A 24115-nucleotide genomic window follows, 5' to 3' on the forward strand; every position below is an offset into this window, starting at 1 on the left:
ACGCCATCGCCGGTGACTCACGGCAGCCCAGCTCCAGGTTGAGCTGTTGTTCAGCATCTTAGCTGTAGAGGGCAGTGTCACTAGCCCTCATATGTGGGATCCGAACCGGGCCCCTCTGGCGTCCCAAGCCAGCTCTTAACCAACGCGCCACTCGGCCGGCCCCAATAGTTTTCCTTTCTTAAAAGGCATGTACATTTTTGTGGCACTCTCTGTATTTAATTATAGTTGACATTCAATATTATTCTACATAAGCTTTAGGTGTACGGCACAGTGGTCAGGCATCTACACGATCTATGAAGTGATCCCCCCAATAAGTCCAGTACCCATCTGACACCCTAAATAATCTTTACAACATTATTGATTATATTCCCATGCTATATTTCACATCCCCTTGACTCTTTTGTGACTACCAATTTGTGCTTTCTAATCCCTTCACCTTCTCCTCCATCCCCATCCCATATAGCAACCATCAGTTTTTTCTCTGTATCTCCGAGTCTATTTCTTTTTTGTTTGCTCATTTATTGTTCTTTAGATTCCTCATATAAGTGAGATCATATGGTATTTGTCTTTCTCAGTCTGACTTATTTCACTTAGCATAATATCTTCTAGGTCTATCCATGGTATTACAAATGGTAAGATTTCATTCTTTTTTCATGGTAGAGTAATACTCCATTGTATAAATGTACCACAATTTCTTTATCCAATTGTCTACTGATGGGCATTTTGGTTGTTTCCATATCTTGGCTATTGTGAATAGCGCCGCAGTAAACATAGGGGTGCATATACCTTTTGAATTAGTGTTTTGGATTTCTTTGGAATTGCTGGGTCATAAGGTAGTTCTATTTTTAATTTTTTGAGGGACCTCCATACTGGTTTTCCATAGTGGCTGTACCAATTTGCACGAGTGTTCCCTTTTCTCCATATTCTCTCCAACACTTGTTATTTGTTGACTTATTGATGATAGCTAATCTGACAGGAGTGAGGTGGTATCTCATTGTGCTTTTTATTTGCATTTCTCTGATGATTAGTGGCATTGAGCATCTTTTCATATATATGTCCTCCATGGAGAAATTATTATGTTTTCTGCCTATTTTTTAATTGGGTTGTTTGTTTGATCTGAGCTTTTTAAGCCTATTTCCTTGTTTTTAAATTTGAGTTATTGTGAGGATTGATAATCTATATAAACTGCACAGCACAGTGTCTGCTGATAACCACTGAATGATAACTATTATTAATTAAATACTAACAGTGGCTTATATTAATAAATGACTTACTAATAATGAAATGAAGTATTGTATGAGAAAGTGCTGTAAAGTGATATTAAATGTAAGGTTTTGCCATTATTGTTGCTATTATTATTACAGGAGATAGAATAAGAGCCACAAATAAATTGATATTAATACTAGTATTAGAACTATAAATTAAACAGTGAGTCAACAAAGGAATTCCACAGGTATTCCAATGTTTGGGTGTGTTATTAGTAATGTATATTATTACGCAGTACACATTATTAGCATACTGACTAAAACCTGACTACAAGTCCCATCATCCTGTATGGCTTCTCAAACACTGAGAAAAACAAATCACTGGACCCGGATGAAGGCGGAAACCACATTTCCCAGAGTGCCTCACTTCAACATCTCCACTATATATAGTTCATCCGGGCTCTTCGAGATGCTGTTTGGCGACTCGTCGCCATTCCCGGAGCAGCTCGGCCTCGGCCCAGAGGCGAGAGTTGGTCGCTGTGTCGGAGACACCCGTCCCCGACACCAAGAGAGCCAGCCCTCTCCCCTGCCCCGCGGCGGGAGAGCGTGTCCGGCCGGCCGGCGGGGCTCGCGCACCTTCCCTCGCGTCCCCTTTCCCCGCAGCCTCCGCCCCGCCAGGCCCGGCCCGGACCTCCGAGCCCCGGCCTACTCCTTCTCAGTCACCGCCGCCACCGGGCTCGACAGCCCCACCCGCCGCTTCTCTTTCCAGTTTGAGAAGCCGAGTAAGGAAACAGGGAAAAAATGTCGCCATGAAGGCCGAGAACCGCTGCCGCCGCCGACCCCCGCCGGCCCCGAACGCCATGAGCCTGGGTCCTTGCAGCGCCCGCTCCGCTCCGACCGCCGCCGCCGCCGAGGCCCCCGTTGATGCCGCAGAGCTCCCCCAACGCCGCCGCCACCGCCTCCGACATGGACAAGAACAGCGGCTCCAACAGCTCCTCCGCCTCTTCGGGCAGCAGCAAAGGGCAACAGCCGCCCCGCTCCGCCTCGGCGGGGCCTGCCGGCGAGTCTAAACCCAAGAGCGGTAAGGGCGGGCTCCTGTGGTGGTGGAAGGTGGGGTGGGGGGGCGACTGCCCCTCAGGCTGGGGCGGATCCTTGCTCTGGTGTCTGCTGGCTCAGTCACACCCCGGGACAAGCTTCGCGTTCTACTATGGCTCCTACTTTTCTGCCCTTTTCCATGGCTCCCATTACCACTTAATGAGCCCTGTACCGCGTGGTTTACGTGAATCCTTGCATTAATAATCGAAACAGCTTGTGAAGTAGATGCTATTCTTATTCCCGTCTTGCGGATGAGGAAACAGGTTCAGAGAGGTAAGGTTGTCCGCCTAGTACGTGCCTCTCAGGAGGCCTTAAGACCTGGTTTGCCTGACTCATCAGTCCAGCTCCTAAAACCACTAAGTTTTTCTACCCTTTAATGTTGAATTAGCATTGGATAGTGTTCAAGTTTAAACAGGGCAGGGTGGGGCAAGGACTTCTCAAACTCAAAGCTCCTATTTAATAACCTGGCCCCAGAGCCATCATCCCTCTGTTGAAGAGGACTTGTCCTTGAATGGCTTTGTTTGGTATGGAGCCATGTTGAAGAGCACAGGCTCTGGATTCAGTCTTTAGGTTTGCCAGACCTTGAGTGAGTGTCTGAATTTCCTTACCTGTAAAGGTGGAGAGGATGAGAATTAAATAAATTAATTTAGAAAGCAAATGAACCCGAGGGCTTAGGAGAGTACCTGACACCTATTATGCACCAAATAGACATCATGCCTATTTCCCTGTTAGGCTCCAGTAGTGTCCTTTTACAGGGAAGAGTTTGTCATTTTTGTAGTCATGCTTCTCAATATTAAAGTATGACCATCATGATGATAATAGCTACCATTTATTGAGGGTTTACCATGTGCCAGATACTGGGCTCGGCTTTATCCTCTGTTACGGATACTCCAGTTACTAACCTGTCCAGCAAGGTGGAATTGTTTATCTAAAGAAGGAAAAAGTTGAGAGGCCAGGAGTTTAGGAATTGGCAGAGCTTGGAGTTGTAATCTCTTGTAATCTCTGCTCTTTTGTGATTATGTTAACAGTGGTAAGAAGATGGTTTCTGTGGGAGTGGGGAAGTGTGTCAGAGAGGGGAGCATTTGGAGTCCCCACATGTGGAGGTCCAGTTGTTTAAAACTTTTTGAGGTTAAAAAACCTGTAAGGCTGACTTAGAAACAAAAAGAAAAACTATAAGGCTGACTTGAGTTCAGAGTTTATCTGCTGGATATAGCAAACTTGTTTACCTCGTGTACCAAGTACTGGTAGAGATTGTTTATGGAACTCAGGTGGAGACCAGTTGTCTCGATAATAAATGAATGCTTTAAATGTCTAGGCAGGGATTAGTGTGGATTCTTCAGGCCACGTCAGGCAGTGTTATGTAGACTAATTTTGGGGTTTTGTACATGTGTAGCTTTATCACAGATCCTTCTAGAGATAGAGGGTAGCCGGTCCTGACCAGTGCTGGAACTGGTTTAGAGTGGTTAGACTATTTCTCAGTGTAGTTAATAAATAACTTTACTTTTGTACACTATTCTCAGATGTAAAGTTAAAGATTTTGGTTTTCCGGCTATCCAAACTTTCAACTAATTTTTTGGGGCTCCTTTTTAAACCACTAACATAGAGTCATGAGTCAGCTGCAATAAATGTCTTTAAGTGTATTCTTTAGTGAGGCAGTAATTGAAAGTTTTCAATAACCGAAACAAAATAAAACAATAAAGGGCCAGCTGAGTGGCTCAGTTGGTTAAGAGCTTGCTCAAGAGTGTGAGCTCTGAGCAACAGCGGTTCGAGTCCTGGCCCGAGCTGAGCAGCCGCTGAGCTGCCAACAGGTGGCAGGATGGCTCAGCTAAAAAAAATAAAATAAAATAAAACAATAATAAAGCTGAGGTATTTAAGACATTTTACTAATATTGTCCCTCACTTTAAATATGTTGATTAATGGAACTAACTGATTACCCAACAGGATGATATAGAATTCTGTTGTATTTTGACCAAAACAAATATTTGTCAGTGTTAATGTTTCAAACAGACTTGTACAGAAGAATTAATTGTTGAGTTCATTCTGACTAAATTGATTTCTGTTGGTTTTTTAATTTTTTTAAACAGTTAAACACTTCTAAAGCGTTCTTAAAACATTTGTTCACCTTAATTGAAAGCTTCTGAGGAAGAAAATAAAAACTCATGTAAAGGACTTTTTGCTAGGTTTTATGAAATACACAAGTGTGCCCTCTGGTATCATTAGTTATTGTTTAATGTTATCTGTTAGAAAGCTTGACCATGTTTGCCATTGCCAGTGCCTGCTTTTCTGTCTACTGCTATGTATTTACCTTTAGCAAAAGGGAAGGTTTGTAGCTAAATACAGAGTTCTTCATCCATAATCCACTATTTGCATTAAGGAACAAATTCAAAGGTAAAGTAGGAAGTGATTAAACAATGGCTTAGGAAACTCTGGATATTGGCTAATTTTTAAGGTTGAAATGAAGGTTAATTACAGATCAGTGCTGCCACAACAGATGTCATTCAGGATCTCTTATCTTATACAGTGACTTCTAGATGGTTGCTCTAACGAAAGGGTAGACTCAAACTCAACATAATTCCATAAAAAGGTTTCTGAAATATTTCAAAATCCGACTCAACACTGGATGTATTTGATTCTGCTGGAAATTGTTGAAAGAACCTCTTAAGTTTCAGAGTACTGAGTTGAAGGAAGAATACGAAGGGTAAAGTGAAAAGGCATAACTTGCCTTTCTCTTGTCAAAGTTAACAAGAGTTCTGCAATTTTTAAATATTTAATTCACTTATCCCATTTCCTTTCCCTACCTCATGTGAGGAAAGAACCTCTGTAATTTCTGTTCTCTAAACCATGTGTCTAATAAATGGTTATTTGCTTCCTAGCTACATGATTAATATACTTCAGTCTTGGATCCTGTGGCTGGCTTAAGTTTGCCCTTCGTGCAGGTAAATTTGGCTTCCGGGGTTTATTTGATCTTGCCGGCCACAGTGGCATGCCACAATTTCTTTTGCCTTGGCTAATTGCTTCAAACATTCACATACATTCCTTTTCTTGGATGTACAGCTTTGTTTCTGTAGGGTTAAGATGCACTTCTAAGACTGTTCTACAGTGAATATCCCAGGAATATAGCCCGGAGGGGAGAGGTGGGATAGGGTTTGGGGAAAGTCTAGAAAGAGCAAAAAAAGTAGAGACAAGAGAGAGGCTAGGCAGTTTATGGGTAAACAATGGACCCTGGCCCAGAACCAGACTCTTGCCTCATTCCCTTGGGTGGGGAATGGTATTGCCATGGAGGTTAAGAGAAGGTCAGGTATTATGAAGCAGTTATTTTGAGGTTGGTGATGTGAAGCACTGTCCTAATACTCTTCCTCTTTATTCCGGTACCAGAAGCCAGGTTGCTGGTGGTAATCTGCCTTGAAGAATGCCTCTGAGCTGGAGGTTTTAATAGCTTTGAAAATTGAGGTGACTTGAAGCCTTCAGTAAGAACCACGTAGAGAAATTAAAAGAATCCCAGTCTTGTTGGCTGGAGTCCCTGGCTTGTATGGCTTTGTTGGAAGTCTAGTGGGTGCCTTGACCAAAATGTGCCAACCACTGTGGTAGGCATTTTACAGAAGTTGTCTCTTAATTCTCATGACCCTGTGAAGAGGGAGGGTAGAGGATTAGCCCTATTTTACAGACAAGAAAATTGAGGTTAGAGGGGTTAGAATGATTTATCCAAGTGAATTCTTAAGAAGCCTTAGGTAATATTTATAAATACATTTTGTAGAAATTCACTTATGCAGGTAACTTACTGGCACATGCATCATTCCTGATACCACCTCTCTCTTCCTTTCATTCAGAATTACTAATTTCAGCTGGATTCAATTTGTTGTCAGTTGATTCTGTAGTAAGGCCATATAATGCCCCTCCGGAGGTGCTTGTCAACCACTCTGGACGATGGGTAAGCAACTTGCTTGTGATTACAGCATGAATCAGCAGCAGAAACTTCCTGGCTGGTCTTCTGACCTCTAGGCTGTGCCACCTGTCAGCACTAGAGCTAGAAATGTTGATACCAAATTATTTAACTGAAAAATGCATGGCCTTTCCTTTGGTAATGGGGGCAAGAGACTGAGGTATGCTATTTGGTAGAGACCTTTCTACTAGGGGAATGTGACATAACAGACACTGGATTAAGTTTTCAAGTCTCTTGTGGATTCTTGGATCCTGCATTCTGGATTTGAGCCATTTAACTAATGGTCTTGTCCCTTTTGGAATGTGTCTTGACAGTAGTTCTTGGCAGTTAGTTGTTTTCAGCTCTGGCTGTGCATTAGAATCTCCAGAGGACCTTTTTAAAAAAATAGGGATGTGTGGGGCCTTTCCCTAGTGATTCTTTCTGATTCTTTAGATTTGGGTTGGGCCCTGACATCCATAGCTTTAAAAGTCTCTGCGAGTGATTCTCTTATGCAACCAGAATTGAGAACCACCACTTTGAAATTTAAAACTTTCAATAGAGACTACGTTTCTCCCAAAAACTTAACTTGACTTTTTTAGTTTAAAGCAGATCTTCTCATTGGTATCTACTATCAAAGAAAGGAGGACAAATTCTACCCCTAAGTTATTTACATGTATGTCCTGGCAAGTTGTTTGTAGAACATTTCAAAAACAGTACTGTGAATTTTATCCCTGGGTCCCAGGCCTGACTGTACCTTCAGTCTTTAGCTGCCTGTTGCCTGGGTCTAGAGATAAGAGCCAACCTTGCACTTTAGATGTCTGACTTTATACCTTTAGGTAAGTGGAAGACAAGATGAGGGAGTTGCTTTTAGCAACTGAAATCATAAATCCATATGTGGTCAGTTGTTGTAATCTGTTTTAGAAATAGTTCTCTGTCCATCAGAGAGCATTATGAAACTGTTTCCTTTTCCGTGTGGCAATAAGTGACTACATGAAAAACCATCCTGCTGAGTGCCAACTTTCATTTTTTTTTTTTAAAGATTTTATTGGGGAATTGGGGAGAGGGGAACAGACAGGTAGACAAATTGCTGTTTTGTTCTTTAGTCTAGTTATGGAGGACGTCACTTCATTGGCCCATGTTGGTATTATCATTGCGCTCTTCTCGGGTGAGGTAGTCGGTCGCTGGTCATTGGTTGGCCGCTCAAAGCGGCTCCTGGCAGCTCAAAACGGCTGCCGGCCACTCACGTAGCTCACGGCAGCCCACTGCAGCCCGCTGCAGCCCCGCTGCAGCCTCACAGCAGCCCAGCTCCAGGTCGAGCTGTTGTTCATCATCTTAGCTGTAGAGGGTGAGGGTCACTGGCCCTCAATGTGGTATCCGAACCGTGGCCCTGCTGCTCAGAGCTGGTGCTCCCAAGCGAGCTCTTAACCAGCTGAGCCACCTGGCCGGCCCACAACTTACTTTCTTAAGCCCTTGAAGTATAGAGTCTGGCTTTACCTAAATCTCTGCAAACTATTAGGTGTTTGTTTTGAAAGCAACAGGGTCAGGCGGACCATTGTAAACTGTCTTGGGTAATGAGGTTTGAGGAATACATGTTTTCTGTATATGCCTCTATTCATAAGACCTCATTTGTTCTCATGGTAAATTTAGCTGGGTCCTGTATCCTCTGAATTTTCTTTGTATTTGAAATCTGATTATAAATGAATTCCATGGGTTGAGGGCAAAGCCTCACTTTCTAATTGTTACACTGCCATATTGGACAGTAACTTGCTAACTGAAGTAGTAGGTAAAAGTATTTCATAAATTCTAACTTCAGATTCAACTCTAGCCACTTTTCCTAACTGGGATTTAAAGGTAACTGGTAGGGCGTTAACCTAGCTTGGCAGTGTTTCTGTGACCATCTGTTTTCTGTTTGCATTGCTGCCGTCTCACATGACTATTAGCTTGTCTCCCAGGTCATAATGTGGTCAGGTTTGGACAGGATGGCATACCTCTCATTTATACCATGTTGTTGACAAACTTTGTGCTGTCAAAATTTAGACTGGTTTATCAGCTAATGTTTCCTTTTCTCTGAAGATAGACTTCACCTTGGGTTTATTTAGTCTGCTGTAAAATAAGCTAGTCATCCTACTTGTCTAGAAATAATTTTTTCTAGGTATTGATATTTTTAAAAATTACCGAAATTAAAAGTATACTGAAATCTAATATTAGAAGGTGAGGCTTGAACACAGGAATCCCATAAAAGCTCATCTGGGTGATGCCAATGAACTACCGTATTTCCCCATGTACAAGATGCACCCTTTTTCGAAAATTTTGGGGTCTAAAAACTGGGTGCATCTTATACAGTGGTTGTAGATTTTTTTACTACTTGCATTTCCCGCTGAGGACGAGGCACTATATGAAGACAGTGATTCGTCGTCAGACACAGATGAGGACAAGCTAATGGTTGGGAGTTTTGACAGTGATGAGTTGTATGAATTTTATGATAAATAAAAGTTGAGTTCAATAACTTTATGAATACATTTTTTTCAAATTTCGGGCCCCAAAATTAAGGTGCGTCTTATACATGGAAGCGTCTTATATATGGGGGAATACGGTAGTAAAAGTGGCTAGCTCCATTTCCCATAGGTGACTGTCATTAACAGCCTGCTGTGTTGCCTTTCCAGACATGTTTCTGTTAATTACATATTTTAAACATAAACAGGATTAAACTATATTTTGGGGAAAAAACTTTGTAGTTCCTGAGGCTCGTGATGAAATTCTCTTGACTTTGAAAACCTCCACTTCCTTAAAGTTTGAGGGTTAGCCTAATGAATTTCTTCATTAAACATCCTTCAACTTCCATTTTCTCTTAAATTTTTGCTTTTAAAGCCATTAAATTCGTATGCAAGACTTGATTTGGTCAGATTTCCATGTTGAAATAAGACAACATGGAGTGAGCAAAAGGACAAGAATGATACATGAGTCTTTTTTTGTCTAAAGATAGGGGACTTCTTTCACCTTTAGCTCTTTAGCTGTGTATGGTTCTCAGGTTTTATTTTGCCTTTTTTTTTTTTTTTAAAAGATGGCAAACCTTTGCACAGGTTAAGTATGACTGGTCAGGATTCTTTGTTCGATTTGGGACAAAATAATCTGCATTTCAGTTCCCCAGCAAAAAAAATGGGGCAGAGACTACAGACAAGCTGTTTATACGAAATACAAATGGCCAGCGGACTGAAAAAGTGCTTGTTGCCAGTCATCAGAGAAATTCAAATTTAAAACAAATTATTTTGACCCTTCAATTTAGCAAAGTTTATTCAACTCAGTATTATTGAGAATGTAGTGAATTAGACATTCTGTCTTATGGTGTCGTTGCAATGTAAATAAATTAGTATAATGGTTCTAGAAAGCAACTTGAGACTTTAATGATTATATTTGACCTGCTGATTTCACTTTGAGAATTTGGCATAATCATACAGGCCTCTGTGTAAAGAGGCTCCCAATACTGTTAAACTAGCAAAAAGATTAGATGCCATCTAAATGTAGAGCAATAGGGAATTGGTTATATTATTATGTAAGCATATGGTAGACAATAGTGCAGCCATTAATCATACTTTTGAGGACTATGGATGCATGAAAATGCTTTTGGAGTAATAGGTGGAAGACAGTATATCTTCTATGTCTGTCATTTTATGGAAGATGTGCGGCATGTGGATAAAATGGAGAGTAAAAGGAAAGGAAACACTGTTCATAGATTGGTATTCTCTGAGTACTGGCAAATGTAAATTACTCTTCTGGGTTTCAAAATTGAACATATATTCTTATAATGGGAAGGAAAAAAAGCAAATATTTTTTAAAAGGGTGTAACTCATGCTGATCTAATATGCTTTTAGAGCTCAACTTATTTTGTCAATTTAATACCTTCTCAGTTTGACCTCTAGAACATATGTAAATATTGGTTTGGTTTTATGCCTCTTCAGTATATCTGCTAGGGCCTAGGCCAAGCTGTTGCAGTACAGAATCTAGTTATTTTGTCATAATTTAAGGAAAAAATGTCTTCTATCCTGCCTCCAGATAAAATACTTGATACACACACACACACACACAGAGAGAGAGAGAGAGAGAGAGAGAGAGAGAGAGAGAGAGAGAGAGAGACTATTCCTATCACTTTGTGTGAGTGGACTTTTGTAAGAGCATTGGTTAAGCTTTATAAAACAGAGTCATTGTGAACTGAGAATCTCTTCACAAATCTGTGAACCAAATCTGTGGTTTGGTCTTTATAGTGTTTGTCCTGAGGGAGGGACTCTTCAGGTTTCATCATTAAAAAACAAAACAAAAAAACACGTTACTATGTGATGTCTTGCCCAAAGCACTAATGCTCTGGCCCAAACCCAGAATTCTTGGAGGTCGTGGAAGGGCCCAGACCCGTTTACCCTTGTTTAAACACAGTTTTGTCTTGAAGTGGAGAGCAGTTGGCCAAGTATTGTATCATTTCTCAACTAGTTCTTTTATTTCTTGCTTTCAGATGGAAAGAACTCAAGTGGATCCAAGCGTTACAATCGCAAACGTGAACCTTCCTACCCCAAAAATGAAAATTTTAGCAACCAATCCCGTCGCTCCAATTCACAGAAAAGCAAAACTTTTAACAAGATGCCTCCTCAAAGGGGCGGCGGCAGCAGCAAACTCTTTAGCTCTTCTTTTAATGGTGGAAGACGAGATGAGGTATGGGATCTTACAGATTTTCTTTCTAGAATATAAGCATGAGGTCTGTTTTTTTTTTTTCCAATTTATCAGTAGTTGGGGAGGTGGAAAACAAGAGATGGAAGAATAAACAACCAAAGCAGTCTTGAGTAGTTGAGGATTAACCAGGTTTGGAGCTTTGCCTCCTTTCTTCCTTTGAAGGTTATGAAAATTTTCTTGAAGGATGAAGACATCATAATCCTGGATTGTGAGCAATTACAACAAATTTGGGGTACCTTAATTTGTATAGTCCTTTTATTATCACCCTTGAATTATAGGTACTCTTTGGAATATTTAGATAATAAAATGAGATTAATTAATGATATTGGCCCTGTAGTATCTAGCAAAATATACAATGCTATATATCCTTAGTCACAGGTACTCTTGATTTTGGGAATTTCTTAGATATCCTTCTGTAAGGGCAGAAAGACTTACATAGAAGGCAGTTCACTGCAGTGTTGTTTGTAGTTGCAAAATTTAGGAAACATCCTAAATGCCATCAACAAATAAATAAATAAATTATCCTGCTGTTTGAATGTTCCATACTATGTAACCATTTCAGAAGAGAACCGGTTTAATGGAAGAATTCATTCATTGACCAGAAATTCATTCCTTGTCTACTATGTTCCAAATACCATTTAGGAATTTGGAATTGAACATAAAGTAGAACACTGTCTTTCAGGAGCTTACATTCTAGTTTGGGGAGATAACAAATAAATCATTATGTAATAAATCCAATGGTGAGTGCTTATTAATTTTATAAAAAAGTAGAGAGGTAAAGGGATAGAGAATAACAAGGAGTACAGTTTTAAAAGGCGGCCAAGGAAAGCTTCTCTGATGAGGTGAATTTTGATTAGAATCCTGAGTGAATCAAGAGAGCACACGATGAAATATTGAGGAAGTGTCTTAGCCAGAAGTAATAATAAGTGCAAGGGACCAGAGTTGGTAATGTTTTTGGTGTATGGGAGGTAAAGCAAGTCACTGCCATGGGTGGAGGAGGAGTAGGAAATGAAGCCAAAGAAGGGGAAAGAGGAATCAGATCATGTGGAGCTTTGAGGGCTTTGGCTTTTGTTCAGAGAGGTGGGACGCGCCTGAGTTTAAAAAGAGAAGTAAGGTAATCTGACTTGCAGTTTTAAAGGGGAGAGTGGAATCCGAGAGACTAGTTAGGAGCTATTAAGATATTCCTGGTGAGAGTGATGGAAGCTTTGAAACAGAGATGGTGGTGAGAGGTGGTCAGATTTGCGGGAATATTTGACGGTAGAACCAAGAGGATTTTTTTTTTCTTTTTTTTGGTAGAAGGCAGTGTCACTGGCCCTCACATGTGGGATCCGAACCGGGGCCCTCTGGCGTCCCAAGCCAGTTCCTAACCATCGCGCCACTCGGCCGGCCCCCAAGAGGATTTTTTAATACATTAGATGTGGGATCAGAGCAGAGTAATGAATGATTAACGTTTTTGGCAGGAGCCCAATTCAGATACCATTTGCTGAAATGGGGAAGATTTCTGTCTGCATGCAGTTGGTGTTTGCAGCAGTGGATCTAAGTGAGGTCATTAAGGAAGTGAGTTGCAAAAAATGAATGGATTCAAGGACTGAGCCTGGAGTCACAATGATAGGGAACCAGCACAAAGGGAGGAAAATAATTGAAATCCATTTAGAGAAAGTGATCAGTTTTGTCCTGTGCTGCTTATAGGCTGAGTAAGATTAGGACTGAATGTTGACCATTAGATTTGAGAATGTGAAGGTAGGTTGTTGGCCTTGAGCTGCTTTGGTGGAGTAGTGAGGACAAAAACCTGATCGGCATAGATTTAGGGAGAATGAGAAGAAGAAACAGCAGTTTAGACAATACTTTGCTCTAAAGGGAAGTAGAGAGGTGAGGCAGTAAGCACTTTGAGGGGAATGTGAGGTTGATTGAGATTTTAAGGTTCGAGAAATTCCAGCATATCTTTGCTAATGAGATTGTTCTGGTGAGAGGGGAAATGTGATGCAGAGGAAAGGGGGAGAATTGCTGGAACAGTGTCCTTGAGTTCCTGAGGAATTGGGATCTAGCGCACCAGTGGAGGAGCTGGCTTAGGTGCTTCGCCGGTTCATCCACAGTAACAGGAAAGCAGAGTTCTGGTAGGAGAGCGTAGGAGTTCTTTTCCGATTGTTCTTATTGTCTCAGTGAAGTAGATAAGGTGAGCTGAGGAAGGAGGTTTGGAAGCCAGAGGAATGGAGTGATCTGGGTGAATGAGGGAGTTCATGGAGTACAGAAGTGCAATAGGATTGTAGTATGACTGCCAGGCAGCATAAGGGTTCACTTTAGTGAGACTGGTCAGTGTGGTGTGGTTATGTTCTACAGGCATGTGCTCTGGTGCTGGTGTGGAATAGGCAGAGAGTTGGATTCATCGGGGGAAGGGTTTTGCTAGGTGAGTAAAACTGATGAGATGAGGAGGAGGCAATGGATCATAGTGTCTAAGGCAAATAAGGAAAGAAACTTGGGGGGGTTGTATCACTGGCTTGAGGACCCCAGTGGGGGTGAAGAATTGTTGGAATCAGAACTAGAGGGAACAGGCTGGGAAAAGAGTCAGTTGCTGTTGGATGTAGGTTGCTCAAAATTAAGGTGGTAGAAGAGGTGCAGTTGTTAACCAGTATGGTCTAGACTGTAGAGCAGTACTGTCCAATAGAAGTGCAAGCCATATGTGTAATTTAAAATTGTTTAGTTGCTGCATTAAAGTAAAATTAATTTTAATATTTTTAACCCAATACAGCCAAAACTGCTCTTTCACAATGTGGCACTGGCCACACTTAAAGTACTCGGCAGCCACATCTGGCTGGTGATGGCTGCTGTATTGGACAATATATATGTGGATGGTATGCCCATAGAAATGAGTGGCTAGGTAGAATGGGGGGCAAGCTGATGGGAGGAGAGGAGGTCAAGGGAACTGAGAGGTTAGCATGTTGGAAGGATAATCAGGAATTATGATGGACAGTATCGGAAAGAGGGGCAGTAGGTAAGCTAGGATAACAGGGTGAAGATAGAGGTTGAGAATGTGGGGGATTTTGTTGAGTGAGCACAAGCTCTTAAGTTTGGGGCATTGGGCGTGGAAAACTGGTTAGGGAATAGCAGAGTCATATGGAAATGAAAGTCTTAAGGGATGAGACATGAGATGATGTGGGATTTTTGGGCGTCCTGTGGTTGAGTTACATAAACAATGGGGTGGGGTGTTGTCTTCCAAGATCTATTGTTAATAAGATATAAGGAAGTTTCCTAACTGTATGGTATGTCACTGTATTTAATCATAAAGTTCAGATACTATGACATATACTATGAGTCTGTATGCATACAGTATATGCATAGAATACCTCTGGAATAGAAGGTATCTTTTACTGTTTCCCTTTTTGTACTCTTTAGGTTCTTTATCACCTATGTGCAAGTGCTGCTTACTCATCTCCAAATTTGACTAACCAGCAAAACCTTAAATTTGCAATTTTTTGGCCCAATTATTCCTGCTGTACATTCAAAAGAAATAATTGTAGGTGTCCGAATATTGGTGCATAAAGATCTATCCAAAAGTGTGTTTCTCACAGCATTATTTTGTTACACGGTGGAAACCTATGAATAACCTGTGTCCTACACAAGGGCATTATAATATGCCCATACAATGTAATATATAATGATTGTATATATAATTTAAAGTGACTGTATACTAGTACTTAGTGACTTAGTAAAATGCTTATGACAGTAAATGGGAAAGGGGGATTAGAAAATGCATTAGCTGACTTATAGCAGGTATCTGTACCACTTCAATTTGGGAATATTAAGAGGACTGAAGAGCCCCAAATGCTTTCTTTCATCCTTGTGTGCAGTGGTGTTTCTTACATTGTTTCCTGCCACTTTCTAAACTTTCTGAGTCTGCTGATTGGATTTATTTCTGGGCAGAGCCAGTCTGCCTACATGTTCTAATTCTGTCAGTTTTAATTAACAATGAATAGCAGTGTGTATCTTAGATAGAAGTTTCTGGCAGGATCCTGAAGCTATGGCAGTTAGCAGCTTGCCTGTAAGCCGCTTGCAGAATATAATTCCACAGACTTGCTTTTGCCAGAAACAAACCAGAGAACAAGTAGCTAACGAGTGAAGGTGTAGGAGTTCTATGGGACTGTGGAAAGATTAATCCTATAAGTAAATCTTTGTGCTTCAAGATAGGTAAAGAAGTTCTTTTTGTCCTTTAATGGTTAATTGCCACTTAGGGCAGAGTAAACAGTTGAAGTAATTGTATGTTGAAGCCTCTTTTTCCCCTCTCCACTTCCATCTGGATCTTGGGTAGATTTTTGCATTACTTTTTCCTAAGAAGGTTGTATTCTTTAAGCCTGTATTTTATTTAGTTGATATTTTAAGCCATAGAAGGAGGGGCTGTGCTGTTTCCTGCTGTAAGCCATTGTCATCCTGATCGAAATACTCTGATTCATTCTCATTCTCTCTAGGTAGCAGAGGCTCAACGGGCAGAGTTTAGCCCTGCCCAGTTCTCTGGTCCAAAGAAGATCAACCTGAACCACTTGTTGAATTTCACTTTTGAACCCCGTGGCCAAGCGGGTCACTTTGAAGGCAGTGGACATGGCAGCTGGGGAAAAAGGAACAAGTGGGGACATAAGCCTTTTAACAAGGAACTCTTTTTACAGGCCAAGTGAGTATGGCTACTTTTAGGAAAGTAAAATTGCACCTCTGGGCAGTTGTGCTGAGAAAAACTGGGGGAGAGAGACAGAAAAGGAGTTGATCTGGGTCTTTTTCCTTTTTTTTCTGTTTTCTCTTTTCTTTCTTTTTCTTTTGGCATGTATTGAAAACCCACTTTCCAAGTGAATGTGTTCTTGGTGCTTAAAATAATATAAAGCTTAAATAAATAAATGCTAAATTAAATAATGCTTTAGTATCATGATGAGGTAGTAAAAGTGTTTGCTTTGGAATTAGACAAGATTTGAATCTGGTTTTGTCCTTTGATCTTGGGTAATTTACCCACTTTGAGATTCAGCTTCTCTATAAAGGAGGAGAGATTACTTAAGGGAGAATTGAATGACAATTGGCGTACATTTGCTCAAATACCGATTCCCTTCTTTCTTTTGTGTGGTGTTATAATGTAAGATTTGACCTTGGATCTAGACTGAAGTAACCATTCAGTACTTTATTTGAACTGGTACTCAGATGATTGCGTGGGAACAGCCTTTTCTGCTACCTTGAAAACTGGCTGTGTTCCAGGGTTTCTGGGGGTGAGGGAGCAGACCTGGCTTCCAGCTGGTTGATGAAGCCACAGTCTGGGTTAATTTTAGTTCAGAGGAGGACTGTAGGCAGCTTGGCTGGGCTTGGAAGCAGAAGAAACAGTTCATGGGTTTAGACTCCTACCGCTGAGCCTTTGGATTCCCTCCAGAGCCAGGGTTCACAACTGAGGCTGAAGTCCCAGTTCATTGCTTCACCAACCATGGGTGCTAATGGCTTGCATTTGATTTCTAAGTGAAGAGATGCCGAATTTCTGCTGAGGGCTTGTTGGTGGATTCTTACAGCCTGCCTTTTCCATGTCTTCCTATTGCTAGCTGCCAATTTGTGGTGTCTGAAGACCAAGACTACGCAGTTCATTTCGCTGATCCTGATACCTTAGTCAATTGGGACTTTGTGGAACAAGTGGTGAGTAGCTCAGCTAAGCTTATAAGCTGTTAGTGGGAGAGAGAACTAAAGAAAGGGACTGTGGTGACACAGCAGCTGTTGGCTGGGTTCACTGGTGATATGCTTTTCTGCAAGGCCTTACTGTAGACACTTCTCAGAGATCAGTCCTGGTTACTCCTGCAGTTAGTTCACTTTGTGCTCTCCAATGGCACTGATTTGTAGGACTGGGCAGTTGGAGGGCTCTGATCTGAAGGTATAAAAGTAGTCCCTATCTACTGCCTTCTCTCCCCTGGGAAAACCAGGGAAATACATGACGGGCTCTGGTTATCCTCCTGACTGAGAGTGGGCTCATTACATGGCCATGGCTTCATTGGTGGCCATTCATAGTAAACAGTATCAAATCAGGCCTCATCCTTGTGCCTGATGAATCAGCCACACAGCTGCACGTCTGTCCAAGCCACTGCTACATGTCTTCTATTGAAGTTATGTGCTCTGGGTATCCCTTTGCTGCTTCTAGGTTATATGATATAACATACCTTTCAAAACGATAGGCCTGAAAGCCTGGACTCCCGTTACTGTGAAAATGCATAAAATCATCTGAGTGACACATTGGTTAAGAGAAGGCCTGTGAAACTTGTTTTATATGTATTGGTTTGAAAAAGTGGAGATCCATAAAAAGTGAAAGTCTCATTGACTGCTCTGTTGGAAATTACTGGTACATTACTTCCAGATCCTTTTTAAAGCTTTTCTGTATGTATGTGTACATATAATGTTTTTTTTTTGTAAATAGGATCTTATATTGATTTCTGTCATTTTTTCCCTTTGATATAGAACCCCCAAAATTCCTGTTGTGTCATTGTTTTATTATATTAAACCACTATTACGGTTTCCTTAATGATTTGCTTAAAGTGCTGTCATGCATATACTTGGTATTGTTGAACAATTTTATGAAGATGTGTTGAGTAGAGATGTATAGGGATGAGGATGGGGATGGGAGAGGAGAGGCTTTAACTTTGACAATCCCTAGTCAATTCTGAAAGTAGTGTAACTTGTGGTGCCATTTTGTTTCAGCGCATTTGTAGCCATGAAGTGCCATCTTGCCCAATATGCCTATATCCACCTACTGCAGCCAAGATAACTCGCTGTGGACACATCTTCTGCTGGGCATGCATTCTGCACTATCTTTCACTGAGTGAGAAGACCTGGAGTAAATGCCCCATCTGTTACAGTTCTGTGCATAAGAAAGATCTCAAGAGGTGAGATGGAGAGATTTACTAGATTAGACCCCCAGTCTGCTAAGTCCTTGCCCTGCTATATCTGCATGTCCATGTTACAGTGTTGTTGCCACAGAGTCGCATCAGTATGTTGTTGGTGATACCATTACGATGCAGCTGATGAAGAGGGAGAAAGGGGTGTTGGTGGCCTTGCCCAAATCCAAATGGATGAATGTAGACCATCCTATTCAACTAGGAGGTGAGTTTGGGTTAATTTTAGGGGAAAATAATCCTGGGTACACCCTTTGAGGCTATTAAATATATCTTCCTACTATCAGAAATTTAGTCTTTAGGCATGCAATTTCTAACGTTTCCAAATTAGTCATAGGATTCCAGGAGGTTAGGGTGGAGTTTGCAGAGAGTGGCTTAACTCTTTGAGTTTAAGTTTGGTTCAGTTATATGTATATTTTTTAATTTTTCATTTTACAAGGCTTTGTTGAATAGTATCTGACACGGTGCCCAGTCTTAGGGATTTCAGTCAGCCAGTCTTAGCACATTTCATAAAGAAATTAGTCGAATAGAAGAGACCGACTGGTAGCCCCGCAGTTAGGGTATAGAGTGTGATAATTGCTTATGGTGGGCAAAGTGCAAGGGCTTGTATTCCCTGTAGAGATGAGCATTGGATGAAAGTGGCATTTCAATTTCTGGGCATTTCAGTTTCTCAATAAATGGTATTGAAACAATTGACTGTCCTTATGAAAAAAATAAAATAAAATTAGATCCCTATCTCATAAAAACCAATTCCTGATAGACTGAAGAATTAAATGTAAAAACATCCAAAAGATGTTTAAAATACATCTTTTAAAAGAAAATATAGGACAGTATCTTTATAAATCTTCAGGTAGGGATGGATTTTTGAACCAGGCTGAAACTATGGATGCTGTAAAAGAAAAGATGGGAGGGGTCGGGGAAGGGTGAAGTGGGTAAAGGGGGTCAGCTATATCGTGACAGAAGGAGACTAGACTTCAGGTAGTGAGCACACAATAGAGTATATAGATGTCGAATTATATAATGTTGTACACCTGAAATTTATATGATGTTATTAACCAATGTGACCCCAATAAAGTTAATAAAAAAGATTGATAAATTTGAAATTGACAAGATTCTGCAGTTAACAGTTGATAAGCTAGGGGAAAATTTACACATTTAAAACTAAAAATTAACATTCAGACCATACAGATGCTCTATAAAATAGATTAACAACCTAATAGAAGAATGGGCTAAGCATATGACAGAACTTCCCAGAGAAGGATATCAGAATAACCTCCAAGTATCTACAGAGATTTCACTTTGCTAAGAGTTATGCAAATCAAAAATGCCTATTAGATTGATGCAAAAAAAAAAAAATTGGGAACACTGGGTATTGGCAGGGATGGGGAAATGGGTACTATTGTTCTTGGTGGGAGTATAAATTCATACAGCCTTTGAAGAGGCAATTTGGTAGTATTTAAAATACCCACAACCTTTGATCCAGCATTTATATATTTAAGTGTCATAAGGAAATAATTTGTATCGAGGAGTGTGTATAGGATTGTTTTTATCATGAAATTGGCAAAAACCTAAATGTTCCAAAAGGACTTACTTATTAGAGAGTATAGCATTGTGGAACACTATATAGAAGGTAAAAATGGGATAGAACTCTTAATATTTTGAAATATTTTAAGACACACTGAATGAAAAATAGACTGAACAAAACTTAGTTTATTTTTGAAGAAACCTATTTTTTATGAACCAGGGTATATAAATGTATAGAAGAGGTTTGAAGGATACATACTCAAATTTGTAAATGGTTTTCTCTGTGCCAGGTACTAGGATGGGAAAACATAGGGCATTTCAAGGGTTTCTCAAAAGATAACATTGTTTTAAACTTGAAAAAAAGTACAAAAAATACGGGGGAGGGAAGTAAAGGAAATAAATCATCCATGATCCTTTTATCCAGAGGTACCCCCAAAAGTTTTACTCTAGTCTGGCATCTTTTTTGTCCATGTAATGTGGATATTTTCTCCGTGTCACTAAGTGCTCCCTTCTTAGAAAACCATTTTTAGTGTTTGCAAAATTCTCTTTAATGAATATACCATCATGTCATTAATCATTTCTGTGTTATTGGATTGGTTGGTTGCAGCTTTTTTGATTTTACAGATAATGCTATAATCAAGGAATATCATTTGACTAAATTTTTGACTGCATCTTTGGGTTTTTTAGGATAGATTCCTCAGATGATGGGGTCAGAGTTATACACCTTATATTAAGGTCATTGTTAAATTATTTTTAGGAGTTTATGCTAAACGACTTCATCTTCACCTTAGGAAAAAAGCTGTAGGTGAAAGTTGCTGTTTAGCCACAGTGTTGCGAGCTTTGAGTGCTGCTTTTGTGATCTTGCTGGCTTTCTTGTAGATGAACAGCACAGCCAGTACTCCAAGTTGCTGCTGGCCTCAAAGGAGCAGGTGCTGCGCCGGGTAGTTCAGGAAGAGAAAGTAGCACTTGAGCAGCAGCTGGCAGAGGAGAAGCACAGTCCCGAGTCCTGCTTTATTGAGGCAGCCATCCAGGAGCTCAAGGTGAGATGATATACTGGAACCAGGACGGGATGGCGGGCGTAAGTTACCTCGGTCCCATACTTAAGATAATAATAATAGCAGGGGATTGCTAAAACTGATTTGTTCTGGGCTTTGGTGAGGGGAGGGAAGGGCTGACAGTGGGTTTTAAGCATTCTCTGGAGCTGAAAGGAACGTATTGTAATGACTTATAACTTATTGAGACACTGGAGTTTCTTAGGTTAGCTGTGTTCTTAGTTAAACAAAGGTATGTTTTTTGTTTTCTAGGAAAACACTTGGATTTATTTTTAGAGATGTTTTATTGAAGGACATTGTGGAGAAAGTATTATGGCCTATCCAGCAGGCCCTAGCAATATCTGCTGAGGATTTTGGAGCAGCAAGAATGACCCAAATATAGAATTCCCTGTGTCTCATATCCTCTACAACAGGGATTCTTAAGCTTTAACAAGCATCAGAATTACTGGGTGTTGGCTCCACCCTGAGAGATTCATTCAGTAGTTCTGGGCCCAGTAGGCTCAATAATTTGCATATAGCAAGTTCCAGGGTGATTCTGATGCTGCTCATCCCCAGACCACATCTTGAGAATCACCGATCTGTATTAAAACAGTGAAGGGCCTTGTTCATTGAGTGAGTGGCATGTGACAGGCCCTGTGCTAAGGTACTGTTCTTCATTTATTTCCCTTAAGCTTCGTATCCTGGTGTGATAGATATACAGTGTCCCCTTTCGTAGATGAGGAAATGGAATCATGGGTTAGGTAATTTGCTTGAGGACACCTAATTAATATGAAGTGAAGCTGGTATTTGAATTTCTATTTCTCTGACTCCTAAATCCTCCTTGGGCAGGTTCCTGTGTATTTGTTATTTTCTTTCTACAGTGCAGAGCGTTTGTTCAAATGCATTTCAGGTAGAAGAAAAGCTACATAGAAGTAAAAAGCTGTCCAGGTTGAGGTGAAGGTTGGCCAAACCCCTGCCTCCTGCACTGGGGTGCTGCTCTCTCAGCATAGTTTGTAAAAACTAGAAGACTATGTGTTCTTGGATTTATGTAGGAAACTTGTGTGTAGTATTGTCATTGTCAGAGACTCTAAGTGGAATATATTATCCTGTTTGAGTACAGATGCTTTTTGCTTCTGTTTCCTTTAAAGATTGAGGATTTTAAGTACTTAAACTCTTTCCATTGGGTCTTGTTGCCTTTTAACTCCTGTTCCTGTTGAGAGAGGCCATTGTAAGGCTTTGCCCTTCAAACTAAGTTTGTTTCTGGAAACTTAGCTTCCTCTGGTCTTCTCTCTGGTGGTCTAGACTCGGGAAGAGGCCCTGTCAGGATTGGCGGAGAGCAGAGGGGAAGTCACTGGTGTCGTGACTGCTCTGGAACAATTGGTGCTGATGGCTCCCATGGTGAAGGAGTCTGTTTTTCAACCCAAGAAGGTTAGTGTGTCCCTGTTCCAGACTAAATGGCTACTGTTCCTCAAATGCTGCTGTTGAGCTGATGGGCACTGTTGTGAGACCTGAACTTTCTTGGGAGAAGAGGGGACTTAGACTATTTCCTCTGTGCTTATTAGTCCTTTCCCCAGGGGATCAGTAAATGTGACAGCTAAGATAAACATCCAGAGAGCTTGGTTCCCATGCCTACCTTTGCCACATGTACTTTCTGTTGACCTAGAATTTGTCCTAACAGGATGTGCTAGAGTATCTGTCTGCTTTTGATGAAGAAACCACCGAAGTTTGTGCTCTGGGCTCTTCTCGTCCTCTTGGTCTCCCTCTGGTAGAGGAAGAGGAAGCAGTGTCTGAACCGGAGCCTGAGGGGTTGTCAGAGGCCTGTGATGACTTGGAGTTAGCAGGTGACAATCTCGGAGAGGGGACCATTTGTACGGAGTCCAGCCAGCAGGAACCCATCACCAAGTCAGGCTTCACACACCTGAGCAGCTCTCCTTGTTACTACTTTTACCAAGGTGAGGGTCCCTGACGGGGAGGGCTGGGTTGCCACAGGGTTGTTTAGGAGAGATGACCTGACTCTGAGCAGAAGGTCCTGGGCGCTTAGGTCTCTTGTGCCTTTCGGCTTGGGGAGGGAGAGGCAGGCCCAGCTATAAAGAGGGCCATGTCTGGAGGATTGGCCGAGATTGTTATGTGATAGAGGTACTTGTCTTCAGCGGAGGATGGGCAGTACATGTTCCTGCACCCTGTGAATGTGCGCTGCCTCGTGCGGGAGTATGGCAGCCTGGAGCAGAGCCCCGAGAAGATCTCGGCAACGGTGGTGGAGATCGCTGGGTACTCCATGTCTGAGGTAAGGCCTTGCCTTAGAGGTGGAGGGTCGGGGAGCAGCATTAACCTAATATCATTCAGGTGGGCCTGGCCAACCCAAATACACAAACCTTCAAGGCCTTTAATTTTTTGTATCTTAAGGCTATTTTTGTGATGGTGCCTGTGAATTTTTAAAAACTTAAATGGTGCTACCTTGCCATTGCTAGGGTTCTGTTAAGTCAGTCACCACTGCTTTCTGCTTCACAGGTTATTTTCTGTGGTTTGGGAATATAGATGTCTCTTACTTTGAGTCAAGATGAATTAGTTTTTGTTTCTCTTTCTCCTTACTGCTTGGGAGAAATGTCCAAGAAAACAAAAGTCCTTGGAGGCTTTAAGCTAGTTTACACACGCTTGAAATGCATTTTTGGTTTAGCAGATACCTATGAATTATTGCCTGATAATTTACATATATGAATTTTTGCCCTTTGAGAGTTTTCCCTGTATTGAACACAAATTTGTTATAAGCCTCAAATTTAGACTTTTTGAGTACTGTAAACTTTCCATCAAACATGCAGAAAAAGAAAATTAAACTTAAATTGATGCTTCATTTTTTTACTGTTTTAGGCCAAACTTCATTTAATAGGGAAACCTCCTGTATCACTAATGATATGTTATCATTAATTCTGTCAGTGGTTCCCAGATTTTTTAAATTTTTTTTTGTCTTGCATTCTTTTATTTATTGCATATATGCAGATCTGTTTTATGTACAATACTTGGTTCTCACGAGCGCATTCTATTGGTAATCTTCCCCAAAATAGAGTCAGGTAAAGTAGATATTTGTGCACTTCATGGACTACCAAAACTTGAGACTTCATTACTGATTTTGGTTTGAGGCCATCCACACAATTCAGAATATACATAAACTGGGTTAAGGCAATAAAAGTGGGCTGAAAGAAACCACAGGATTCAGAACAATTACACTGTGTATTTTGCTTGCATTAGAGCTATGATGTGAACAGTAAATGTGCGTGTAGCATAGCTCTTTCACTGCAGTGCGAGGGGCTTTGGGCATCTACGGTGACTGCATGGCGGGTGGACAAGCAGCCGATGTGTCCGGCCGGAAGCTTCGTCAAGGGCTTACTTCTCCGCCTCTCCTTTCTTGGGTTCTCGTTTCAGTTTGTAATCAGCCAGGGAAGCCTTGATCGCATCTTCAGCCAGCATGAGTGCAGTTTTACAGGGGGAAGGCAGAGTTCCTTGGCGATATCTGTGTTTTTGATGGTCAAGGCTTCGTCCACCGTCTTCCCTTTCACCCATTCGGTGGCTAAGGAGCTGGAGGCAATCGCAGAACCACAACCAAATGTTTTAAACCTGGCATCCACGATCCTCCCCTTTTCATCCACTTGAATCTGTAATTTCATTACATCACCACACGCTGGAGCCCCCACTAATCCAGTTCCAACATTTTTAGATGTCTTGTCAAGAGACCCCAC

At 41.1% G+C, this 24115-nt stretch overlaps 2 protein-coding genes across 4 annotated transcripts in view; one reads left to right on the forward strand and one right to left on the reverse strand.

Annotated features, from left to right (window-relative positions):
* Window positions 1–1676: 1676 nt before the first annotated feature.
* The window catches only part of RNF10 (ring finger protein 10), a 30556-nt gene continuing 8117 nt past the window's right edge, over window positions 1677–24115 (forward strand). The window contains exons 1-10 of one of the 3 annotated variants that reach the window (XM_019649132.1): window positions 1677–2286; window positions 10722–10918; window positions 15397–15596; window positions 16495–16585; window positions 17636–17820; window positions 17901–18037; window positions 20233–20393; window positions 21687–21812; window positions 22063–22336; window positions 22535–22668. In XM_019649132.1, the coding sequence (XP_019504677.1) occupies window positions 2130–2286; window positions 10722–10918; window positions 15397–15596; window positions 16495–16585; window positions 17636–17820; window positions 17901–18037; window positions 20233–20393; window positions 21687–21812; window positions 22063–22336; window positions 22535–22668 (1662 nt within the window). In that variant the 5' untranslated portion in view covers window positions 1677–2129. Of the gene's footprint in view, window positions 2287–6138; window positions 6230–10721; window positions 10919–15396; window positions 15597–16494; window positions 16586–17635; window positions 17821–17900; window positions 18038–20232; window positions 20394–21686; window positions 21813–22062; window positions 22337–22534; window positions 22669–24115 lie in introns of those variants that run through there. The other 2 variants (XM_019649133.1, XM_019649134.1) reach the window with 2 other exon arrangements.
* LOC109386197 (iron-sulfur cluster assembly enzyme ISCU, mitochondrial-like) overlaps window positions 23384–24115 on the reverse strand; it is a 7019-nt gene continuing 6287 nt past the window's right edge. The window contains exon 2 of the mRNA XM_019649135.1: window positions 23384–24115. This exon is cut by the window's right edge and continues 1 nt beyond it. Coding sequence (XP_019504680.1) covers window positions 23798–24115 — 318 coding nt within the window. The 3' untranslated portion in view covers window positions 23384–23797.

The sequence above is a fragment of the Hipposideros armiger genome, unplaced genomic scaffold (genome assembly GCF_001890085.2).
Source record: "Hipposideros armiger isolate ML-2016 unplaced genomic scaffold, ASM189008v1 scaffold_129, whole genome shotgun sequence".
Lineage (NCBI taxonomy): Eukaryota > Metazoa > Chordata > Mammalia > Chiroptera > Hipposideridae > Hipposideros > Hipposideros armiger.